The sequence below is a fragment of the Rhinatrema bivittatum genome, chromosome 5 (assembly GCF_901001135.1).
Source record: "Rhinatrema bivittatum chromosome 5, aRhiBiv1.1, whole genome shotgun sequence".
Lineage (NCBI taxonomy): Eukaryota > Metazoa > Chordata > Amphibia > Gymnophiona > Rhinatrematidae > Rhinatrema > Rhinatrema bivittatum.
In genome coordinates this window covers 206256418-206276952 of record NC_042619.1, presented here as the reverse complement: position 1 = coordinate 206276952, position 20535 = coordinate 206256418, and the positions used below count along the sequence as shown (strand labels likewise).

At 45.5% G+C, this 20535-nt stretch overlaps 1 protein-coding gene across 4 annotated transcripts in view; it reads left to right on the top strand.

The window, feature by feature from the left end:
- Positions 1-20535, top strand: part of DMD (dystrophin) — a 3148630-nt gene that overhangs the window by 2819941 nt on the left and 308154 nt on the right. For all 4 annotated transcript variants that reach the window (XM_029603105.1, XM_029603098.1, XM_029603099.1 and 1 more), the window contains one exon: positions 6762-6908. In XM_029603105.1, coding sequence (XP_029458965.1) covers positions 6762-6908 — 147 coding nt within the window. The remainder of the gene's footprint in view (positions 1-6761; positions 6909-20535) is intronic.

Sequence of the window (20535 nt, the reverse complement as noted above, 5' to 3'; positions counted from 1 at the left end):
TACTGCTTTTCTGTGCACTTTCCCAGTGCCGGCAGAAACTAGCGCCTACCCAAAGGTAGGCGCTAATTTCTGAAAGTAAAATGTGCGGCTTGGCTGCACATTTTACTTTCTGTATCGCGCGGGAATACCCAATAGGGCAATCAACATGCATTTGCTTGTTGAGGGCGCTGTTAGGTACCGCGGGTTGGATGCTCGTTTTCCGCCCCTTTCTGAATAAGGGGTAAGGGAAAACGCGCGTCCAAGGGCAAGTTAACAGTGCGCGTTAGAGCGCACTGTACTGTATCGGCCTGATAAACACACTTACACACACACATATGCAGACAAAAACTGAACTGGAAACCACAACAAGCCAGATTCTATGTGCAGTGCAATAATGGAAAAGCAGAATATCACTATTCCTCAAAACAATACAATCTAGAAATATAAATCAGAATAGTAAAACCATACTAAAAATTTATACATATCAAAACAGATGATGAATATGTTGATAATATGTTGATTGTTTAATGTTGATTGTTCAATAATATGTTGATTGTTTAATGTAACACCGCACGTTATCTGTTTAATACTCTGTCTATTGTTTAATGTAACGCCTTACCGGCGACAGTTTTGTTCTATGGAAACCGACTTGATTTGATATGTATATCGAGAATGTCGGTATATAAAAACTCTAAATAAATAAATAATAAATGAATAGAATTACCAAACACTAATAAAATATTTCAAAATAACACACATCATATCTAATAATTAAAACTAACAAGGATTTTAAAAATTCTCTCGCTCTCCATACCTGAGAACTTTAGATTTCTAGTCATCTTGAGATTGTTGTGGATCAGTAGAGAGCGCAAAAACCTTAACCCCTCTCATACACATAAATACAGGCACAGGCATGCTCTCTCACAGAAACCCGCACAGCCACTCACGGACACACTTATACACACACACACACACACACACACACACACAGAGGCACCCTGTCATACACATGCACACACTCACATACCCTCTCACACAGGCACCCTCTCATACACACACATACACAGACACCCTCTCATACACACACACATACACAGCCACCCTCTCATACACAGTCACCCTCTCATACACTCATACTCACCCCCTCTCATATACACACACCCGCCCTCTCATCCACAGGCAATCACTCTCACAGGGCCAATCTGTCGCTCTCTTCACACACATTTTTTACCTCTTCTTCAGCGGCTGGCTACACAGCAGGGCCTCTTCATATGCCACCGGCTCCGAGGAAAGGCCAGCAGCTCGGCAGGGTTTCTTTATCTGCTGCCAGCTCTGGGGAAAGGCCGGCAGCACAGCAGGACTTCTTCATCTGCTGCCAGCTCGAGAAAACACCAGTGGCACAGCAGGGCCTCTTCTTCTGCCACTGGTTCTGGGAAAAGGCCGGGGGCACCACAGGACCTCGCTTTTGCTGGCGGGGAGTAGAAACCTCACCAGCACATTACTTCTGTGCGAGGCCGCAGCAATAGCACCCCTCCCCCTGTTAGCACCCGGGGTGGACTGCTCCCCTTGCCCCCCCCCCCCTTAGTATGCCTCAGGGGGAAACAGAGCTACAATGTCTGTGCATTATTTACTGCAGCAAAACCAGGACAAGATCAGCATCTGCAGGATGGCCTGGGTGAGGTGGTATTCACCAGGGCTGCCAACTTTCAACGCTGAAATTTCCTAGCACATGGAGATGACGCTGGGGTTTCCACTAACGTGACTTCACCATTAAAAAAACACAGAAACAGAATATAATAGCAGCTAAGGATTGTCTGGTCTTGCTACATTGCCACAGGTCCCAGCTGATCTCTGACTCTCTCCTCACTTCTTTGCAATTAATGATCCTCTGTATTTGGTCCCTGCTTTCTTGAAATGTGATTATTTTTTCCTCCGTCACCTTCACATGCATCCACCACTACTTCTGTGAAGAAATGTTTTCTGATGCTCCTCCTCCTTTGGAGCCTCATTCCATGACCGTTAGCTGAATGGTCTTTACTCTGAAAAAAGGTTTGCTTTTACCAGCCTGCAAACTTGTTTAGACCTCTGTTTAAATCATGGACTGAAGTCTATGCAAGTGACATAAAATGTGTCCAGCAGGTACTGAATATACAGCAGCTAGCCATGCACACACAGCATTGTCTGACTGCAAAGGGAGGCCCGGAGGCCAGCCTGCAGCCAAAGGACTAAAATCGGGGGCATTGATGAACATTTTAGCCCTGCCAATACAGTGCCCGAAAAATCTGTACAATGCAGAAAAGATCAGGACATACAGCAATCCCAGTGAGAAGCTCCCAGGGGATAGGAGTAAGAATGCCAGGACTACATTTGACTTGCAAATTTGGCTTGAGCCAGGAGGCAGCCCTGAGACAAGGCTGCCATCTTTATGCCATGTATTCCGGTTTTCACAAAGTGATGACTGCTCATCGCCCAACACGTCCTCTTCATGTCTCAAGTCAGCAGAACACAGTCCATGAAGCAGGAGCCATGTGCTGCATCTTCTTAAGTTGAGCTGTATTTTTTTTTTTATTAATAAGCCATGGGGCTCTTGATGATGTGAAGTGAAATGTAGACACTTTCACGTGAGCCCGGCCTCCTGGGCCATTAGAATCAAATACATATAATTCCATTCCTGAGACATGAGGTGTGGTTTCTGGTCTGCCTGGAGTGTGGTATTGTGTAACTCCTTGTGACGCTTTCACCGGTCCATACACTGTCAATTGCGTCAGTTCCAGGGTCCAATCCCTGAACAAGCTTTCCTGATCCCTTGAAAAAAATAGTTCTTTGTAGTTTATCCTCACAACTTCCCAGGCGGGGTTTGAACCCTCCCAGCCTGGATGGAAGGCAGAAGCCCTCTCCACTGAGCCAGCGACTCAATTTCCAACAGCTGGCTTCAGAAGTTCATCTCAAAGTCCAAAGTCTGGCCCCATGGGCCTAACTGCCACCTCCCTCCGTATCAACTCTTCCCCAAAGGTACAACCACCCACCGGCAGTCTCTCAAACAATATCCTTAAGGAGGCACATCCGGACAGTCAAACAGCCTGTATCTCCCGGCTCACCTTCCTGGAAGTCACACCAGTCATCCATCTAAGCAGGAGCACCAAAATTCCAGTCTTGCAGGTAGCATGGTCCTTCTCCTTCAGTCCCCAGCAGGAGACTGACTTTGCTGGGTTAGGGAGTCTCTTTTATACTCTGTAACTCCTCCTCCTCTGCCAGCTGATTGGCTCCGGGGAAGTCCCACCCTTAACCTCCCTCACCTGTGTGTTTGTCTCTATGGTTACAGGGGAAGCCACCAGTGTATATCCTTGACTCTGTGTCACCTGGGTTTTCTTCCCCCTTCTTCTAGAACTTTGGTTCCAGGGAGTTTTTGTTCCTGGCTTTATTCTACCTCCTCAGACTGGCATAGTGACCCCCGTCACACTCCTGTTCCACTCTTGCTTTGGACATAAGGACACAGCAAGAAGCTGTGGGGCCATCTTTGCACCCTCATGAGAGTCCCGGGATTCTTCTGAGGGACAGGAGGAACAGGTGCTTCGAGGCTCCGAGGGCTGAGGATATAACAACCACACACTAGTTTTAGGCTGCTCTAAAAATAAAAGTTTACTGAGGTTATTTGTGGGACGGTGATGATATGACAAAATGAACACGTTCTTCTGGTAACATCTATAGAATAGCAGAAACAGAAATGCAATCACTCAGCAACTAGCAGGAACTTCCTTGGACTCTGCAGTACCTCTCGGAATACTCTGCAGGAAGCCTTCCAGGTGGTGGGGTTCCTGGATCGGGCTTGTGATGTTCCCCTCTGAAAGTCCTATGTGTTCACACAGGGTAGATTTTCCTGCACAAGACTGAGATCCTCGCATGCCTGTAGTTCTCCAATGATACTATTTTCTGACAGTTCACACTGGTAGAGGAAACATTGGCCTCCTTTGGAAACAGGATGCTGGGCTTGATGGACCCTTGGTCTGACCCAGTATGGCATGTTCTTATGTTCTTATGGGTGTGCTATCTCCTCAGCTGTGGACACCTTTACCCTGCAGCCTGGACTGCTCCAAGGTCTATTTCTATTTTTCCACGAGTTAAAAAATCTAGATGGCCCCTGAAAGATCAAGAAATCCCCTCCAAAGGAATAACGGCTGCCTCAAGCACCTCTCTCTGTACTGTAGATCCAGGGACGCCAACCTTGAGTCCTGGACTTTCCTCCAATATACTGAATCCACTCAAGCTGAGACACTTTCCACTGGGGAGTATCTGAAAACCCACTATCAACACAGAAGGGGAAGGGTTTTAGAGACGTTTCCCCCCCCCCCCTCCCCTTTACATATACATGGTCAGAGCGCGAGGACTTCTCTGCCGGAAAGCTGCCATGGATGTCAGCACTGGATGAAATCTCCCTGCTGACTTGAAGGTGAAGCTGCTGTGTTTCTGGGGAATGGAAGCAAGGAGCTTCTGGCTGTGGGAAGCAGTGATGCACATTATCACAGCATGGCGCTGCAGGGTTATTACCTCCTAGAGAAAGAGCCAGACCCATTATTCACCTCTTCCTCTCTGCAACACACACGTATAGACAACAGATGTAGATAAAGTGGACCTGCCACATAATAAACGCGCAATCAAATGCACATAAACATAACAACTGAACGCACATACACACACGCACACACTTTACTTCTGCGCTAGCATAGTTGTCCTTCACAAGAGCCCTTCCCCCGGGGTCTGCACTTCAACTTTCTGTGTTCCAGTCATTGAGGCCTTTATGGTGACTTACAGGCCAATACAGTACAGTGCGCTCCATCGGAGCGCACTGTACTGTATTGGCCTGTAAGTCCAATGACAGGTCAACAGGTTTTCCCTTACCCCTTATTCAGTAAGAGGTTTTCCCTTACCCCTTATTCAGTAAGAGGCAGAAAACGCGCGTCCAACCCGCCAAACCTAATAGCGCCCTCAGGTATTTGCGCGCGATTCAGAAAGTAAAATGTGCAGCCAAGCCGCACATTTTACTTTCAGAAATTAGCGCCTACCCAAAGGTAGGCGCTAATTTCTTCCGGCACCTGGAAAGTGCACAGAAAAGCAGTAAAAACTGCTTTTCTGTGCACCCTCCGACTTAATATCATGGTGATATTAAGTCGGAGGTCCCAAAGAGTAAAAAAAGTTTTAAAAAAAGAGAAAAAAATTTGAAGTCGGCCGGCGGCTGTCGGGTCAAAAACTGGACGCTCAATTTTGCCGGCATCCGGTTTCCAAGCCCGTGGCTGTCAGCGGGATTGAGAACCAACGCCGGCAAAATTGAGCGTCGGTTGTCAAACCCGCTGACAGCCGCCGCTCCTGTCAAAAAGGCGGCACTAGGGACGCGCTAGTGTCCCTAGCACCTCCTTTTGCCTGTTTCTGCCGCCGGGCCTCATTTGAATACTGTATCACGCGCACAGGCGAACTCTCCCTCAGACTTTACTGAATCGGCCTGTTAATTTGCTGGAAGAAGCAGAGAGAGAGAGAGAGGCCGACGCAGGATAGCACTGCAGTACCAGGCTCATCCCACTGCCCCCTCCCCAGGCCAGCGCAAAGAACCTGAGCCGGCCACACCTACACACCGCAATGCACCGAAAACGATGCATGTTTCAGCAGCTACGTGTGGCGCACAACTATTTTTAGCAAAAAGATTCTTAACTCTGCTACTGCTTCAGGGTGTGGTATTGCAGTCTTTTCTTGTAGTCCCAGGAAGACACAAAAAGGCCGATAATCGGTCTGAAATCGGTATCTTGGATGAAGTAATTTCATATATTTGGTTTTCCTGAGGTATGCAGGGCCTCGGACATGGATTTTTTAAAGATAGCACATGATTATTTCATCCGTGGTGGAAAGAAGTGTGACTATAGCAGGAACAACCACGGTGTAGACTCAGAGCAAGGAGGGAGATTTTTTTTATTTTTTTTTTTTACTGGGGGCCTAGTCACAATAGATGCACATTTTTTACGGCCAGTAAACCTGAAAAGAAATAGATGCATCAGGTTAAAATAAGGAAGGAGAAATAAAAGCCCAAAAGGAGGAAAGAGACAGGAGGGTGGATTATCTGGAGCCGTCTTGCTCATCCTGCAGCGTTAATATTTTCACTATCAGCCAAAGTAACTGAAGGTTGGGCACTGTTCCAAGCCGTGTAATGCCCAGTGGAGTGTCTGCTGTCTTCCAGGGATCGCTAAATGAATGCAGATAGAGCCTGACAGATGAAATGTGCTGCCGCTGAGGGGAGACGCGCTCAGGGAAGAGAGGAATTGCTCTCTCTTTGCAGATTTTTGCAAGCAAGCGATATTTGTATTTAAAGTTATTTTTCCTCTGAGCACCTCGTGTCATTTTTAAAGGTGAATGCTAGCATATGATAGAAGGGAATGCGTTCTTATGTAATTAGCTTAAATTTCTTGTTTAATTTAGATGTTATAAATGATGACTGGGCTCATGTTTAAGCCGCGGACCTTCCTCAGCATTCAGAAAAGGTTCAGGGGGGCCCTCCTCAATAGGGACCGCTGTACGTCCTTAACTACCCTGTGGGTCTCTCAGCTGGGCCTGCAGATCTCCTGCAAACAGTTTTCCAACTTCAGTCAAATCCTTGGAAGCTACTGTACACGTGCCCTGGGCAGAAAGAACATGTAAATGCATCCCGGAGTGCATGCAAACCTAGTAAAGCGTATCAGATTTTGCACATAGCAGGACGCACTAATGGTGACCTTGCTCCTTTTCTGTTTCCTTTGCCACAGGCGTTCCGGGCGGAACTCGCACCCCTTAAAAAGAATGTTACTCACCTCAATGGCCTTGCTCACCAGTTCCCCCTGGCTGGCATCCAGCTTTCTCCCTACACGCTCAGCTGCCTGGAAGATCTGAACAGTCGCTGGAAACTGTTACAGGTAAGCACCTGGGGAACAGACTGAGCGTGGCACGCCAGGCCCTGAGTGGTACCTGCTGACTCTCTTTCAGCTAGGGTGGGAACACGGCTGCTTTGTCCTATTACTTATATAAAATGTCTTTGAAAGTTTGAGGTCATAGGATAGCGGAAAGCTTTCGTTCACTAGTTTGCTCTTTGGAACTTTAATGTTTAGTGTCTCTTTGCGAGCACCTTGCAATGGAATTCTGTCATAGCGAACGCCTTAACCTCAGCATCATTTCTAAGTCTCGCTTTTTTTCGAGTGCATCAATGCAACAAAAACCACATGATGCACAAGTCATTTTCTTGGTGAGCTAAAAGTTCAGGGCACAGATTTCCTTAATTTCATACCAAGCTTTCGTATCTGCTTATTAGTCAAAAGAAAAATGCAAATAGGCTAGCAATCTGGGCGGCAGAAGTGCAGTATGTCAAAAGTTCATTATTCTGGGCGCAAATCAATTGAAACTTGTTCTTTCTTGGCATATCTTATTGTGCTTAATGTATTCATGAGGGATTTGGTATTTACTACAGACTGGCTCTATTGTGCGTGTATTGGAAGCATAAAATATCAGGTCCCAGAAGTTTTACTGAGCAGCATTCTGATCTGCTCCTAAAACTATGCTAAATAAGGAAGGGGTTTCTTGAAAAAGATCCAACTTTTCAATTTCATTTTTCTCACTGGCTACGTGGTTCTGTTATAGCTAAGAAGTGGGTAAGGATGGGTACAATTTAAAAAATATAAACAGTTTGCAAAAAATAGGCCTAGCTTTTGTCTCTCCCCAGCAAAATGTCGGGGCATTATTGCTGCCTTCTTTTGTCGCGCAGAAAATAGTCTGCGAGACAAAAGAACACGGCCGGGGCTTCCTAAACGTGCAATGGCAGCTCCCTGTGCCAAAGGCCACCATTGCTTTAAAGGGCCAAACAAACCCCCCCAAAGTTGGGAAAAAGCCACCGAAGTCATGCTGGACTTCCCACCCAACCAGGAGCCACCTTTTGAGGCAGGCCATAAAATAAAGTTTGAAAAAAGAGTATATTAACTGTGTGGCAATTCCTCATCCCCTCCTCATTAAAATAGCCTTGTTACATTGTATTCTTCTACCAGCCTATTACAAGAAACCCACCCCCTACAATAATTAACACCACACCTCTTGTATCATATAACCTTGTATCATATAACCGCTTGTATCATATAATCTTGTATCATATAACCTTTCCGTCCTCCACAATTCACTTACGTAAAATCTTTAATCATGTTAACTCAATGTTAAAAAACCTTTGTAAACCGTTGTGATGGCAATACCGAACAACGGTATATAAAACTCTATAAATAAATACATAAAATATCCCCTCCTGCCCCAAGACATGCCCCCTTTAGTTAACCCCCACCCCCAGCCTTCCCCATTTCCAGTAATGATTTCCCCAGGTAGGGTTCCCCCCTCCTCCAAAAATGACCCTGGTGTGCTACTGCCCCTAGGACCCCCCCCCCCCCTCCCCCAGACCTCTCTATCTTTAAAAACCTCATTGGTGGTAAGTGGCTGGTCATGTCATTTTGGAAATGGTGCCACTCGGGCTTGGGCCACCCTGGGCCCTCCACTCACCACTGCATTTGTAAGCTGCAGCTGGGGGGTGATATATTTTATGATTTTACTTGTTTTGTTGACTCAGTGTTTTGTACATTGTCTACGTATGTTTGATGTCCAAGATGTTAGCTTGGAAGATGCAGTATACGCGGTTTTTAAATAAATACATTCGGGCCGATACAGTACAGTGCGCTCCAATGGAGCTCTATCAGAACCCGCCATTGGACGCGCGTTTTCCCTTACCCCTTATTCAGTAAGGGGCTGAAAACGTGCGTCCAACCCGCGGCACCTAATAGCGCCCTCAACATGCAAATGCATGTTGAGGGCGCTATTAGGTATTCCCACGCGATTCAGAAAACAAAATGTGCAGCCAAGCCACACATTTTGCTTTCAGAAATTAGCGCCTACCTTTGGGTAGGCGCTAATTTCTTCGGGCACCGGGAAAGTGCACAGAAAAGCAGTAAAACTGCTTTTCTGTGCACCCTCCGACTTAATATCATGGTGATATTAAGTCGGAGGTCCCGAAGGGTAAAAAAAGTAAAAAAATAAAAAATAAAATAAATAAAAATTTTGAAGTCAGCCCGCTGCTGTTGGGTCGAAAACCGGACGCTCAATTTTGCTGGCGTCCAGTTTACGAGCCCATGGCTGTCAGCGGGCTCGAGAACCGATGCCGGCAAAATTGAGCGTCGGCTATCAAACCCACTGACAGCCGCCGCTCTGGGCAAAAAGGAGGCGCTAGGGACGCGCTAGTGTCCCTAGCGCCTCATTTTGCCTGTTTCTACCGCTGGGCCTCGTTTAAATACAGAATCGCGCGCACAGGCAAGTGGCCTGTGCGCGCGCCAGGAGAGCAGGCATTCGCCCACTCTCCCATGGACTTTACTGAATCGGCCCGATTGTAAGAGAGGGTGGTGCATGAGCCAGTAAGAGGCACTCTTAAGGACGGGGGAGGGATTACACTGGGCCCCGAGGGGAGCAAGATCCCTGAGGCATGCCTTCCATGTTGCTGGATGGTTGCATGGCTTTGGGGAGCTTAGCAGTTTCTGGCTTAGCCTTGCCAGGGGGTTGCAAGGTGGGTTTGCAGGAAGGAAGGCTAGTGATAAGGTTTACATAGTGATTGAGGGTGTGGAGCAATGGCTGCGAGGCAGTCCTTGGGTGGAGGAGCTCACACAGGAGGCTAGGAGTGCATAGGAATATGTAACTTGTGAGCAGATGAGGTTCATTCAGTCTGCCTGTTCGCATCTGCCACAGCAATTACTCCATCTGTGCTCGCCTTCCTCTCTCCACCGCTCCGTTTCCTTTGTGTCTGTCCATGCCATTCAATCACTGTTTTGGCAGAAGTGGAGGAGAGGAGTGTGGAGTCCTTTTGGATTATTGTACAGAAGGCTTGGTTGCCGAATTAAGCTGTAGCCCTGTTTTCCTTTTTGTAGCACTCCCTCTGGATGTTTTTCTCACCAAGGGAGAGGGGCCACAACAGAACATGAACAAATGAACTCTGGCCACAGATAAGGAATATAACATGCAGGGTCTTTTACCTAGACGGGGGTAAACCCCTGTCTTCCCAGCCCCTCTTCTCCACGCACTGCTGAGCACCCCAATGTCTTCCCCCCGACCTCACAGTCCCTCCCACCTAAACTCAGAGAACTGATTGAAAACACAGCAAGGTCACAGGTGTCAGACTTTACTTAATAGTATAACTGGCGGGATAAACAGAACCAGCTATAAGAAATGCAATTAAACAGGCGTTATAAATGTGAGGCACTCCATAAAATATAAATCACTGAAGAATACGTGCTTCAGCCCTGTCAGTCAAGATAAGAGCTAATTCCTGCTGGAATACAGCACAAAAGAGGGAAGCCTCTACTTTCAGATCCCAGGCTCTGGGTTCCAGGGGGCTGAAGTGGGAGCAAACCAACCGCGTCCTTGGTAAGTAGGATTATAAACCTGTCCCTTTTTAATGGTGTTTCACTGGGGGCCAGTAGATCGCTATTAAGCAGGCTGGTTTTCCTTGAAGAGTCTCCTAGCGGTGGACAGCGAGCCGGTGGTGGTGATCGGCTTGCTTGCAGGGAGAGCAGGCTGGTTTTGCTAGAGAGAGAGCATTTCCCCCCTCCCCTCACTGGAGATATCGGAAGGTTGTGCCATTCTCACCCCTCCTGTGTGCCTCCTTCTCGTGCGGGATTTACAGTCCAGGACCTCTGTCATGCACAATAAAGTAATCCAGATCCGAATCCTTTCCTGCCCTCGCTTCTTCCATTAGCTCAAGGGATTTTTCCTTTCCGTCTGAGGCAGCTTATGCACGGCAAAGAGGGGGGGTCCTTCTCTCCTCTGGCTTGCTTGCACTCTGGAGCACAGCAGCCTCTCTCTCTCTTTCTCTCTGGGTTACACAGCTGCTTTCTAGAGACTTCCAGCTGCACCACCTTGCTCCCTGCTGAAATGGCCCTGGGACTCCCTACAGCTCCTCTTCCTTGCCGCTTCTTCTATACCACTAGGGAAGCACTTTGCTCTGGCCCAGATCCAAGTCAGATGTCACAGAGCCTCTGCCCTATATAGAAAACATAATTCTCTCTGCCTCCTGATTGGAAGGAAAGCCTGACAGTCATTAAATACCCAGAAGCAGGTTTTTCTCACTGCAGGGACACCAGAAAGCAGCGATGCAGGTTAACCCTTTCAGTGAAGGAAGGTCCTCACTCCTGAGGAACATTACAAAGGCTGCATATTAAACCCCAAAAGAAGGTAAAATGTAATGCAGGCATCCAGGGCAGGCAAATAGCACTTTTGTCACTTTCCACACCCAGGTCAGTATGTGTGTATCTGCAAATGGATCCAAGAGGGGTCATGCCCAGCAGTGGGAAGGGAGTGCTCCAGCTGACAGCGTGAACTCAGATTCAGGGGCAGGCTCATCATTCTCCCACAGCACTCTCCTGTAACCTCGGCTAGGTGGGAAGAGGCCTCCGCCCTGCTCAGATTTTTACTGAACGTCATATCCATTTTGTGGAAATTAGAGATGGCAGTGAAAGGGTATAGAGACTTTCCATGGCTTCCATTGTTTGCAGCAACTCCCAAAAGCTTCCTTGTTCCTAACTCAGCACTGGAGGCTGTGCCTTAGAAGAGAGGGCACCTGGGAACCCTCCGACTGTCTCACCCACCTGTTTATACATTTACAAAGGTCTCCACATATTGATTCCACTATATTAGGGCAATAGTTGTGAAGTATTTGTGGTATACATTTGCAAAAATGGGTGATTTCTTTTTTACAAAAAGACGTCGCAAAAACCACAATATTTTGAATTTTTCTGTGCATAGAATTTATCTAGAACTGTGGACCATCATACCACCCTTGGTTGTTAGGCAGTAAGCCACACTTTCAACCACAACGGGTCATTTTTAATCATCGGTCCAATAAAGTCTTTTTTAATTGCTTCTAATTGCTGCTTTATTAAATTTACTCTTTTTTTCTTCTTTTTCTTTCTTTTATTGTAAAATCTTTATGAGAATCATTTTAGGTATATAAATTCAAGACGGTATTTGCTTACTTGTGCGGAGCGCCGCCGCGCTTCCGAACCTTGGTATTTCCTTACTTGTGCGGAGCGCCGCCGCGCTTCCGAACCTTTATCTCCAGCACTGCCGCGCTTTATGAGCAATGCTTCAGAATTTTTGAAGGGATGAACTTCCGATTGAGGGTGCTCATACAGTTCATACGGTATTAAATACCATATGAACTGTATGGAACTGGATGGAAGCAAATATTGTGGCATTTAAACAGTGAAGTGATTTTGGCGGGAATTAACCTTGCATCTTTTCAAGTTCAGATACTACAACTTTCCGATCAGGATACAGTCCCTGAAGCAGCGCAATCGCGAAACGTACGTAGGACTGCAGGAGCTCCAAATTGTGTGAGCACCCTCAATCGGAAGTTCATCCCTTCAAAAATTCTGAAGCATTGCTCATAAAGCGCGGCAGTGCTGGAGATAAAGGTTCGGAAGCGCGGCGGCGCTCCGCACAAGTAAGGAAATACCAAGGTTCGGAAGCGCGGCGGCGCTCCACACAAGTAAGCAAATACCGTCTTGAATTTATATACCTAAAATGATTCTCATAAAGATTTTACAATAAAAGAAAGAAAAAGAAGAAAAAAAGAGTAAATTTAATAAAGCAGCAATTAGAAGCAATTAAAAAAGACTTTATTGGACCGATGATTAAAAATGACCCGTTGTGGTTGAAAGTGTGGCTTACTGCCTAACAACCAAGGGTGGTATGATGGTCCACAGTTCTAGATAAATTCTATGCACAGAAAAATTCAAAATATTGTGGTTTTTGCGACGTCTTTTTGTGAGACAAGTGTAGCTCGTTGCACTTTAACAATTAACTGTTGTTGTATAAGTGATTTCTTTTTTACCCATCCCTTGTGCTGAATTACTGGACGGAGAGGTTTGGAGGTCACAGGAAAGGTGTGATTTTAAAGGAAACATGTTATTTCTTTCAAGAAGAATGGAATGAGAAAAACATTATAGAAACAAATGTAAGGGACCACTGAACCCGTATAAGACATACTGGAGAGGGCAGAGCAGAGAATATGGGCTAAACCAATTGCTAGGGCACTCTCCCGCCCCGTAGGAGTGGTCTTCATGGTTCAGTTTGGGATTTTATGTAATGATCCCAGAGAAAGTTCTAGAGAGAGAGATTCTAAGAGGATTGCAGGAGAAGGCCTTGTGGCTTGCAGGTTGAACCATACAATTTTGTCCTGAGGTGGTTCACTTGGCAGTACCTTGCAACTTTTTGTTCCTTTTGCAAGATCTGGCAAAAACAGTTTCTATGAATGTAAGGGAGTCCATCTCCATGCTCTTGGGTTTGTTTCCAAGGGGAAAGAACCCTTGGTCAAAGTTCCACTCAGACCTGATGCAGTGGATGAGAAGTCTGCAATTTTTCATCATTCTGTCAGAAAAAGAGACATGGACTTGTGTCAAGTATCCCAACTGGTATGCAGGCAGGGTATCATCTAGGCACCAACAATGGAAGGAGTATTATCTGGGTACCAACAGAAAAAATAGAGAGGAGAACAGGCTAGGATTCAGAGAGTTAAGGTACAAGGGGACACTGAAGGTGATAGGACCCCTGCCACTCACCCACACTCCCAGTCCCAGTGACCTCTAGTGCTAAACATTCATCCCACACAAATCCTAATACTTTGTATAAAGGCGTATTCAATTGTATTTATGGGTGCTACTGCAAGGAAGTGTGCACTTTGCCAAATTGTCACTATTCAAGATATGTTGCAACAGTAAATTTTCTGTTAATTTGGAACATCAGCCTCTGTGGATAGTGATTCTTTTGAAGAGCTTTGCTTCACTCCTACTGGAGGAACCCAAGCAGCTATACTAGGGCATATCAGATCCTGGTGGCTCCCCCAATGTGCTCCGTGCCCAGTGAGTGCATGGGAGGGGGGTTACAGAGGGAGCATAAAGCACTGCTGTTATGCTGCAGAAATATTCCTGCTTCTCATCCTTATTAAATTGACTTACTATCTGAAGAGGATTAGGATCATTTCCTAGCGAGGGTTAGAGCCCCTGGACAGGGCTATGGCCAGGTGTAGGGGTCTCACCTGGAGTAGATTAGGGTTAAGGATTTCATTAGGATTGCTGTTTGAAGAAGGTTAGGGCTAGGATTAGGGTTCCTACCTAGAGAGGACTAGAATGTTTATCTAAAGATTAACACTATGCTTAGGTCTATTGCCTAGAGACAGTTAGGGCTGGGGTTAGGGTTCCTAGGTCAGGATTAGGATGCTACTGTGTAGTTGCTTGATGGTTGCAAAGGGTTGACAGGAAGGAACATATAACTCTTCACGTAACCCCCAAGATTGTTTAGGCAAAATGCAGTCTAAAGAAGCAATTTATGCTTTTATACTACATAGGAGACATAACAAATTCAGCACATTGCGCACTGCCCTTGTAACCAGCTTTATTTCCCTGATATTTTTTAAAAGAATTTTCTCTGAAAATGAAACATAAAATCCCTGATTGCTTTCAATCTTCATTTCTTTTTTGATTTTTCGCAAGGCCCAACATTTATATAGAAGATTGAATTTAAGCAATTTACTCGCTTCACTCTAATACATTTTCTGGCTAAACGACTGTCTGGTACATTAGTTTTAAATACTTTCCTTTCTAGTTTAGTGATCTCTGCCTGGCACATCTTTTTTAAACTCACACCTGGATAATAAAGTGTAACGTTGTAAAGCAGCATAGCATGCCTTGAAGTCACTGTCAAAACTATGGGGGCTTCTGAAGTAATGGCATCAAAATGAGGCATGGATGGATTCAGAGCACCCCTCAAACAGACCATAGCCTCTGAAGACGATGTTAGCAATTAAAAATTAATAGATAGTCATAGAATGGTACCTTTCTCTTAAAAGAAAATAATGACTTCACAGAGTTTAGATTTGGAGACCACTTCCAGGCCCAGTGAGTCCTTGATGAGGTTCTGCCACACCAGGGAATTTTTAAAACAGCAAACAGTGCAATTTTAAGATCACCAGAGTACAACATTTGAAACTTAACTGAGTTCCAGAAGTTATACCATTTATGAGCAACAGACAGCCACATTTGCGATATTTGCTGGTGACATCTACTAAGTCCAAAACCATCCGCATTATCCTAGCGGCCGGCTGTTTAGAGATGAAGAAGAGAGGGAGTAGGGGGAAGGTCTCCCTGGTGGAATAGCCTGCGACCCTTGTAGATAGACCTGTTACTCAAGGATTGAAGCCCTAAGTCACTTAAAAAGCCATCAGGAAACTGTGGCAGAGATCATCCTTGAATGGAAGGATCACCCATATACAGCAACAGAACATGGCTTACTAAGTGATGAACTCCCTAGTGGGCTTGCTTCAGTAATGTTGTTAAAAGGATGACATAGCAGTAGAGTGAAGATGTTAATCCTTTAACAAATGTCTGGCAGAGTGAAAGGGAAGCATCGGCAGATGGTATTTTAGGATTAGACTTCTTGGCACACTACGTCTGAGTCATTCTTGGTGTGTCCCTTCAAGAAGTCCTGTAAAGTCAAGCATTTCCATCTTTTCAAACCTGGATAAACTGGATGAGTTTTAGTGTTCCAGAAAGGGAGACGCTATCTTGAGATGGAGCTCTGCTCAACACATACTGAAAGGGCTTTATTTATTTACTTCTTTGGACCTGGTAGTTTCCTCCTGCTCTTTTGGGTTTCCAGCTTAATTGGAACTGAGACAGATCATCCGCTACCACCTGGGGATTTTTTCCCTATTTCATATCCCCTCTAAACTCAACCCAGTCATTGTAGCAACAGTCCTTGGGTCTTTTTGGAAGCCGATAATCATGGGCCCTAAATTTGGACACTAGGTATCACTAGTGTAGAACAACTTCATGTAGGCAAGGTGCAGGAACAGAAAGAACAGAAACTATCCTAAAGTCGCTTAAAAAACATTCCTGCTACCGGATTACTAACTTGCTGTTGTTGCAAGAGCATGCATATGTCATGCAGGAGGATCTGTTCCAGATGTGACTGGTATTGAGGGCATTTTCTGATTTACACCATAGGATCAACAGACTCCTTTCTGTCAAAACTTTCCAAAATGAAAGGCAATAATTCACACTGGAAAGGTCAATTAGAATTTCTACTAGAGGTGTGCAGGCCATTTTGCACGGGAGGGTTCATAACTGAAATAAACACCAATAAAAAAATTAAATCAGGCCTCCCAGGGTCCCTCCGCCCTACCTCTTACCCACCAAGAAACCTGTGGGGCCCAGGCCTACCTCACTGGGCTGAATTGAGCCCAACTGGGGCCTCCTTAGGCCCCTCTGATCCCCCCTTCTGTCCCCCAAAGAAACCAGCAGGACCTGGCCCTACTCAGCTGGGCTGTGCCTCCCTGAAAAATGTGCTGGGGATGGGGACGTCCTTGGCCCCCACTTGAAGGTTCTGGAGAAAGAAAGGGGCAGGAGTAATGCCCACGCACTCCTGCCCTGCCACAATCTTTTTAAAATAGCCTGGCAGCCCTGAGGCCAGTGCTGAAGTAATGTTACTTTGCTGCTGGTCTCAGGGCCAGTTGGCACCATTATATGGTATGGAAGGCCCCAGGGAGCCATGAGGAATGGAAGGGAAGCCTCAAGGAAGCTCTGGGAAACTGTGGTGGAGGCTGTGGAGGCCACTTTTTTTAACAAAATAAAAATACCCCAAATCCTTTGGGTATTTTCATGCAAAGCCATTTTCAGTTTGGATGAGCCATTTCTTTAAAACGAATGCACATCCTTACTGGCTACTAAGGGAAAAGAGGTTTCAATATTTAGACAAGATAAGTGTATGTGAGAGAAGTACCAAATCAATGTCTGTTTGAAGACTGGTGGCTTTACAGATACCATAGGAAATGTCTACAGGACGTTTGTTGAGAATAACAAATGAAGAAAGCAATCACATTCCTTAACCTTGTCTTTCTTCTGCTTAAAGTTCCCATGACTGTTTCCTTTGCCCATGATGCATACCGTTCCTTCCCTAGGAGCTGGAGATATTGTTCAGCTCCTCATCGTTCGCTCACAGCTCTGACTCAGCTCCAGGAATGTGAGGCAGAAGCAGCAACATTTAAATGTCCAAAAGACATTGCCGTTTGGAGGGTGCCCTTAAAGCGTATTCAGATGTGCTTCTTGGCTCATGAAGTACTCGGTCCATCAGATGAAACACACTCGAGGCCAGTTGTTGCAGAAGTCATGCTCAGTTGAAATCTCTTTATTGATTTTAACAGTAATTAAATTGTAAAAACAGTATCACACACAACCAAGCTTCCAGCAAGGCCTGCAGGGCTCTCCGCCTTGTTCCCCCCGAGTGCTCCTGCACATGCAGAGCAGCTTCACTCTGACCTCTGAATGACGCAACTAATAACCCCAAACTCGACAGCGCTACCAGTCTGGAGTTCTGTGGGTTGCCGATAATTTCTGCAGCTGCCTGTGCAAACGTGAGACACCAGTATGGTCAATGAACATGAACCAAAAAAAAAAATAAACACAGAAATGTGGAAAAGTGTTCTTTCTTTTTTGTCTTTCTATTAAGGTTTACATCATTAACAGCAAATATCAATGATAGCGGGATTTTCAGAAAGTCCTTGAGTAACAGGAAAAACTTTTAAGGACAATCTGGATAAAGTTTGCATAAAGGGGGGCAGAAAGCAGAGGAGATAATACAGTCGGATGGGTCTTAAACCAAACACCCTGTATATTAATCCATCCACTTGCAATATTCACCCTGCTTGCCCCTTAAAAAAAAGTCTCCACCTGGGTGGGGTCAGAAAAAGCATGCATATCGTTTTGAAACCTAATCAAACACTTACATGGAAATTTCAGGAAATAGGTGCCCCTTTGTTTTAACTGAGGAATTGCTTCCTTCTAAGCTGGGTAATTCTAGAAACATCAGGAAATACCTGGATTTTTCTGACCACAAAAAAGAACATTTTTATTTTTAAAGTGCTTTGGAAGGACCATATCTTTGTCCCTTTCAGCACAAAAGAACACCAATAAAGTAGCTCTTGTTTGAATATCGTCTATTGACAATTCCATAAAAGTAGAAAGATTGGTTCTCGCAGGTAATAAAACATCTAAGCCTCCCTCATCCTGGCCTGGAGACTGCCTGTGGTTAGGGACATAATATATGTTCTACAGGACAATTTCCCTAACAGAGGGTAAGCTTAAAATCTCAGTGGTATATTTTATAAATAGTTCTATAGAAGGATGTAAGTCCAATAACCAGAAAATTCAGAAATCGTAGGTTCTTCCTTCTCTGATAATTTTCAGACCTCTCCATCTGATTATGATGTAACGGACTATCTTTTGTACAGGAAGTACCAGAAGGTGTTATTTCATTAAAACAACATCCTGCATCAAATTCTGTATGAAGGGGCTGGCAACAGTTAATACTCGTGCCCACGGGTGAATTTTAAAAGCCCTACACGTGCCAAAGCTGGGAGAAATGTGCAGAAGTTGGGCCAGCGGTCACCGAGCAGATTTTATAAGCCGTCCATGTACGTGCATATCTCCTGCTAAGTGTACAAGTCAAAAGTTTAGAAAAAGGGGCGGGGTGTGGGTGTAGTCTGGGGAGAGTGTGGGCGAATTTGGGGAAGGCCAAGAGATGTGCGTGGAAATACTTACATGCCCAGGCGCATGCCGAGGTCCCCTGCTGCGTATGGCTGGCGTGTAAGTAAAAAAAACAAAAAAAAATCTAGGCTAGCCAGCAGGGTATTAAGGGTTGAGGCTAACATGGGGAAAGAGAGGCTAATAAATTAGGGGGCTTGTGGAAGTCCTACCTTTAAACTGGGTGAACTGAGAAAACTAGATGTCATCAGCGTTCGTCCCTGATAAAATTCCCCCACTTACGCAGTAGATGTGGCATTTACGTGCACAAGGGCACATCCATTTAAAATTGTGTGCATATGTACGCGCCCGGGCTAGTTTATAACGTGTGCATATACGTGCGTATGTTAGAAAATGGACACGTCTCTGGACGCAAGCCAGCAAACGCGTGCACACGTGCACCCGCACACCAGTATTAAAGTTACCATGTTAGAGTGTAATCCACAGTCTGTTAAATGAGCTAAAGACTACATCGGGCAAAAGCAAATTTTGTCACATCCTTTACCAATTCCCACCTACTTTCCTTTTGTTACATTTGCTGGTTGTGGCGGCTTACTGCGACCGGCTACACTCACCCCAGGCTCCACTGAATGCTGCCGACACTTCCGACTCACTGCCATTGCTGACTCTCACTGCAATTATCTAGGCCCCGTGGTGGGAACCTCTGTTCGGACTCTTTCTGATGGCGTTAAGCGGCTGGGATATTTAAATCCCCAAACTCGCTCCCTACCATGTCTGAACAACAGGTTGTCCTGCTTAGTTTAGTGTGTGTGTGTTGCTCCAGCTTAGCCTTGCCTAATCCAGCCTTCCAGCCTTACTTCATCCAGCCTTGCCTTGCCCTGTTCCTGTCCCTGCCCGGTCTATGTTGCCTTGTCTTGTCTCTCTACATTGATCTTGTCCTTGGAGTCCTGACTTGCCTTGTCTTCTCCGTCTCGTCCTTTCTTGTCCCTACTTATTTTGTCTGTTTTGGCCTGATTCTCTGGTTCTGACCTCAGCTTCAGACCTTGACCAATCCCTTGCTTTCTGCCTGGACCTGATCCTAGCTTTGAACCTTGACTGTGTCCTGCCTGTTGCCAGTCCTGACTCGTGGCCTGTCTCTGAATTCTGTCTTAGATCACCCTCAGAACCACCTAAGTCCTGCTGACCGCCTGAACCCAAGGGGAGGCGGCTGGTACAGGTGAAGCTCTAGCCTGGCCTGCTTCAAGGCGCGCTCTTCGTCTGTTGGCAGGAACTACGCTGCAGCACTAAGGGCTCACACTCACGCCACTTTTTACACCTATTAAAAAAATCAACTCTTTATTCAAATACCATTCAAAAGATTATTACTCTAAATTATTTAAAACTATTTTTCATGTACTTCTTGCATACTGATATCACAATGGTAAAAAGCACATATGCTGTAATAGGAAGGTAGGAGGGAATTGGGAAAGGAAATGATTAATTTTGCTCCTGCCTGATGCAGTCTGTAATCCATTGCGGGCAAGAGACTGTGGATTACACTCTAAGCACAAGTATTAACTGATACCAGCTCCTTTATATAGAATACGATTGAGGGTGTTGTTTTAATGAAAGAACATCTTTACACATTTCTGAGTTTATTTTTTTGGCATATTCAAAAGGTGTTGTATTGCTCCATTTTTCAATAAACATTTAACACTGCAGAAATACTCAAGTTTATCCTGTAGAAGCCAAAACAGTAGCGGGATGCAGACCTGTTAACCTTCAAATTTGCCAGACTGCTTCAGGCAGAAGTTCTATAGGCCGATGCCTTTGCTGTTTTATCACATCACACTCTCAGCTCCTTTTGCATGGCAGTGGTGGACCTGAATAATTTTCTGCCTTATATTCTTTACCTGTAACTGAATCGTTTTCAGACATGAACCCCCATCAGTTTAGA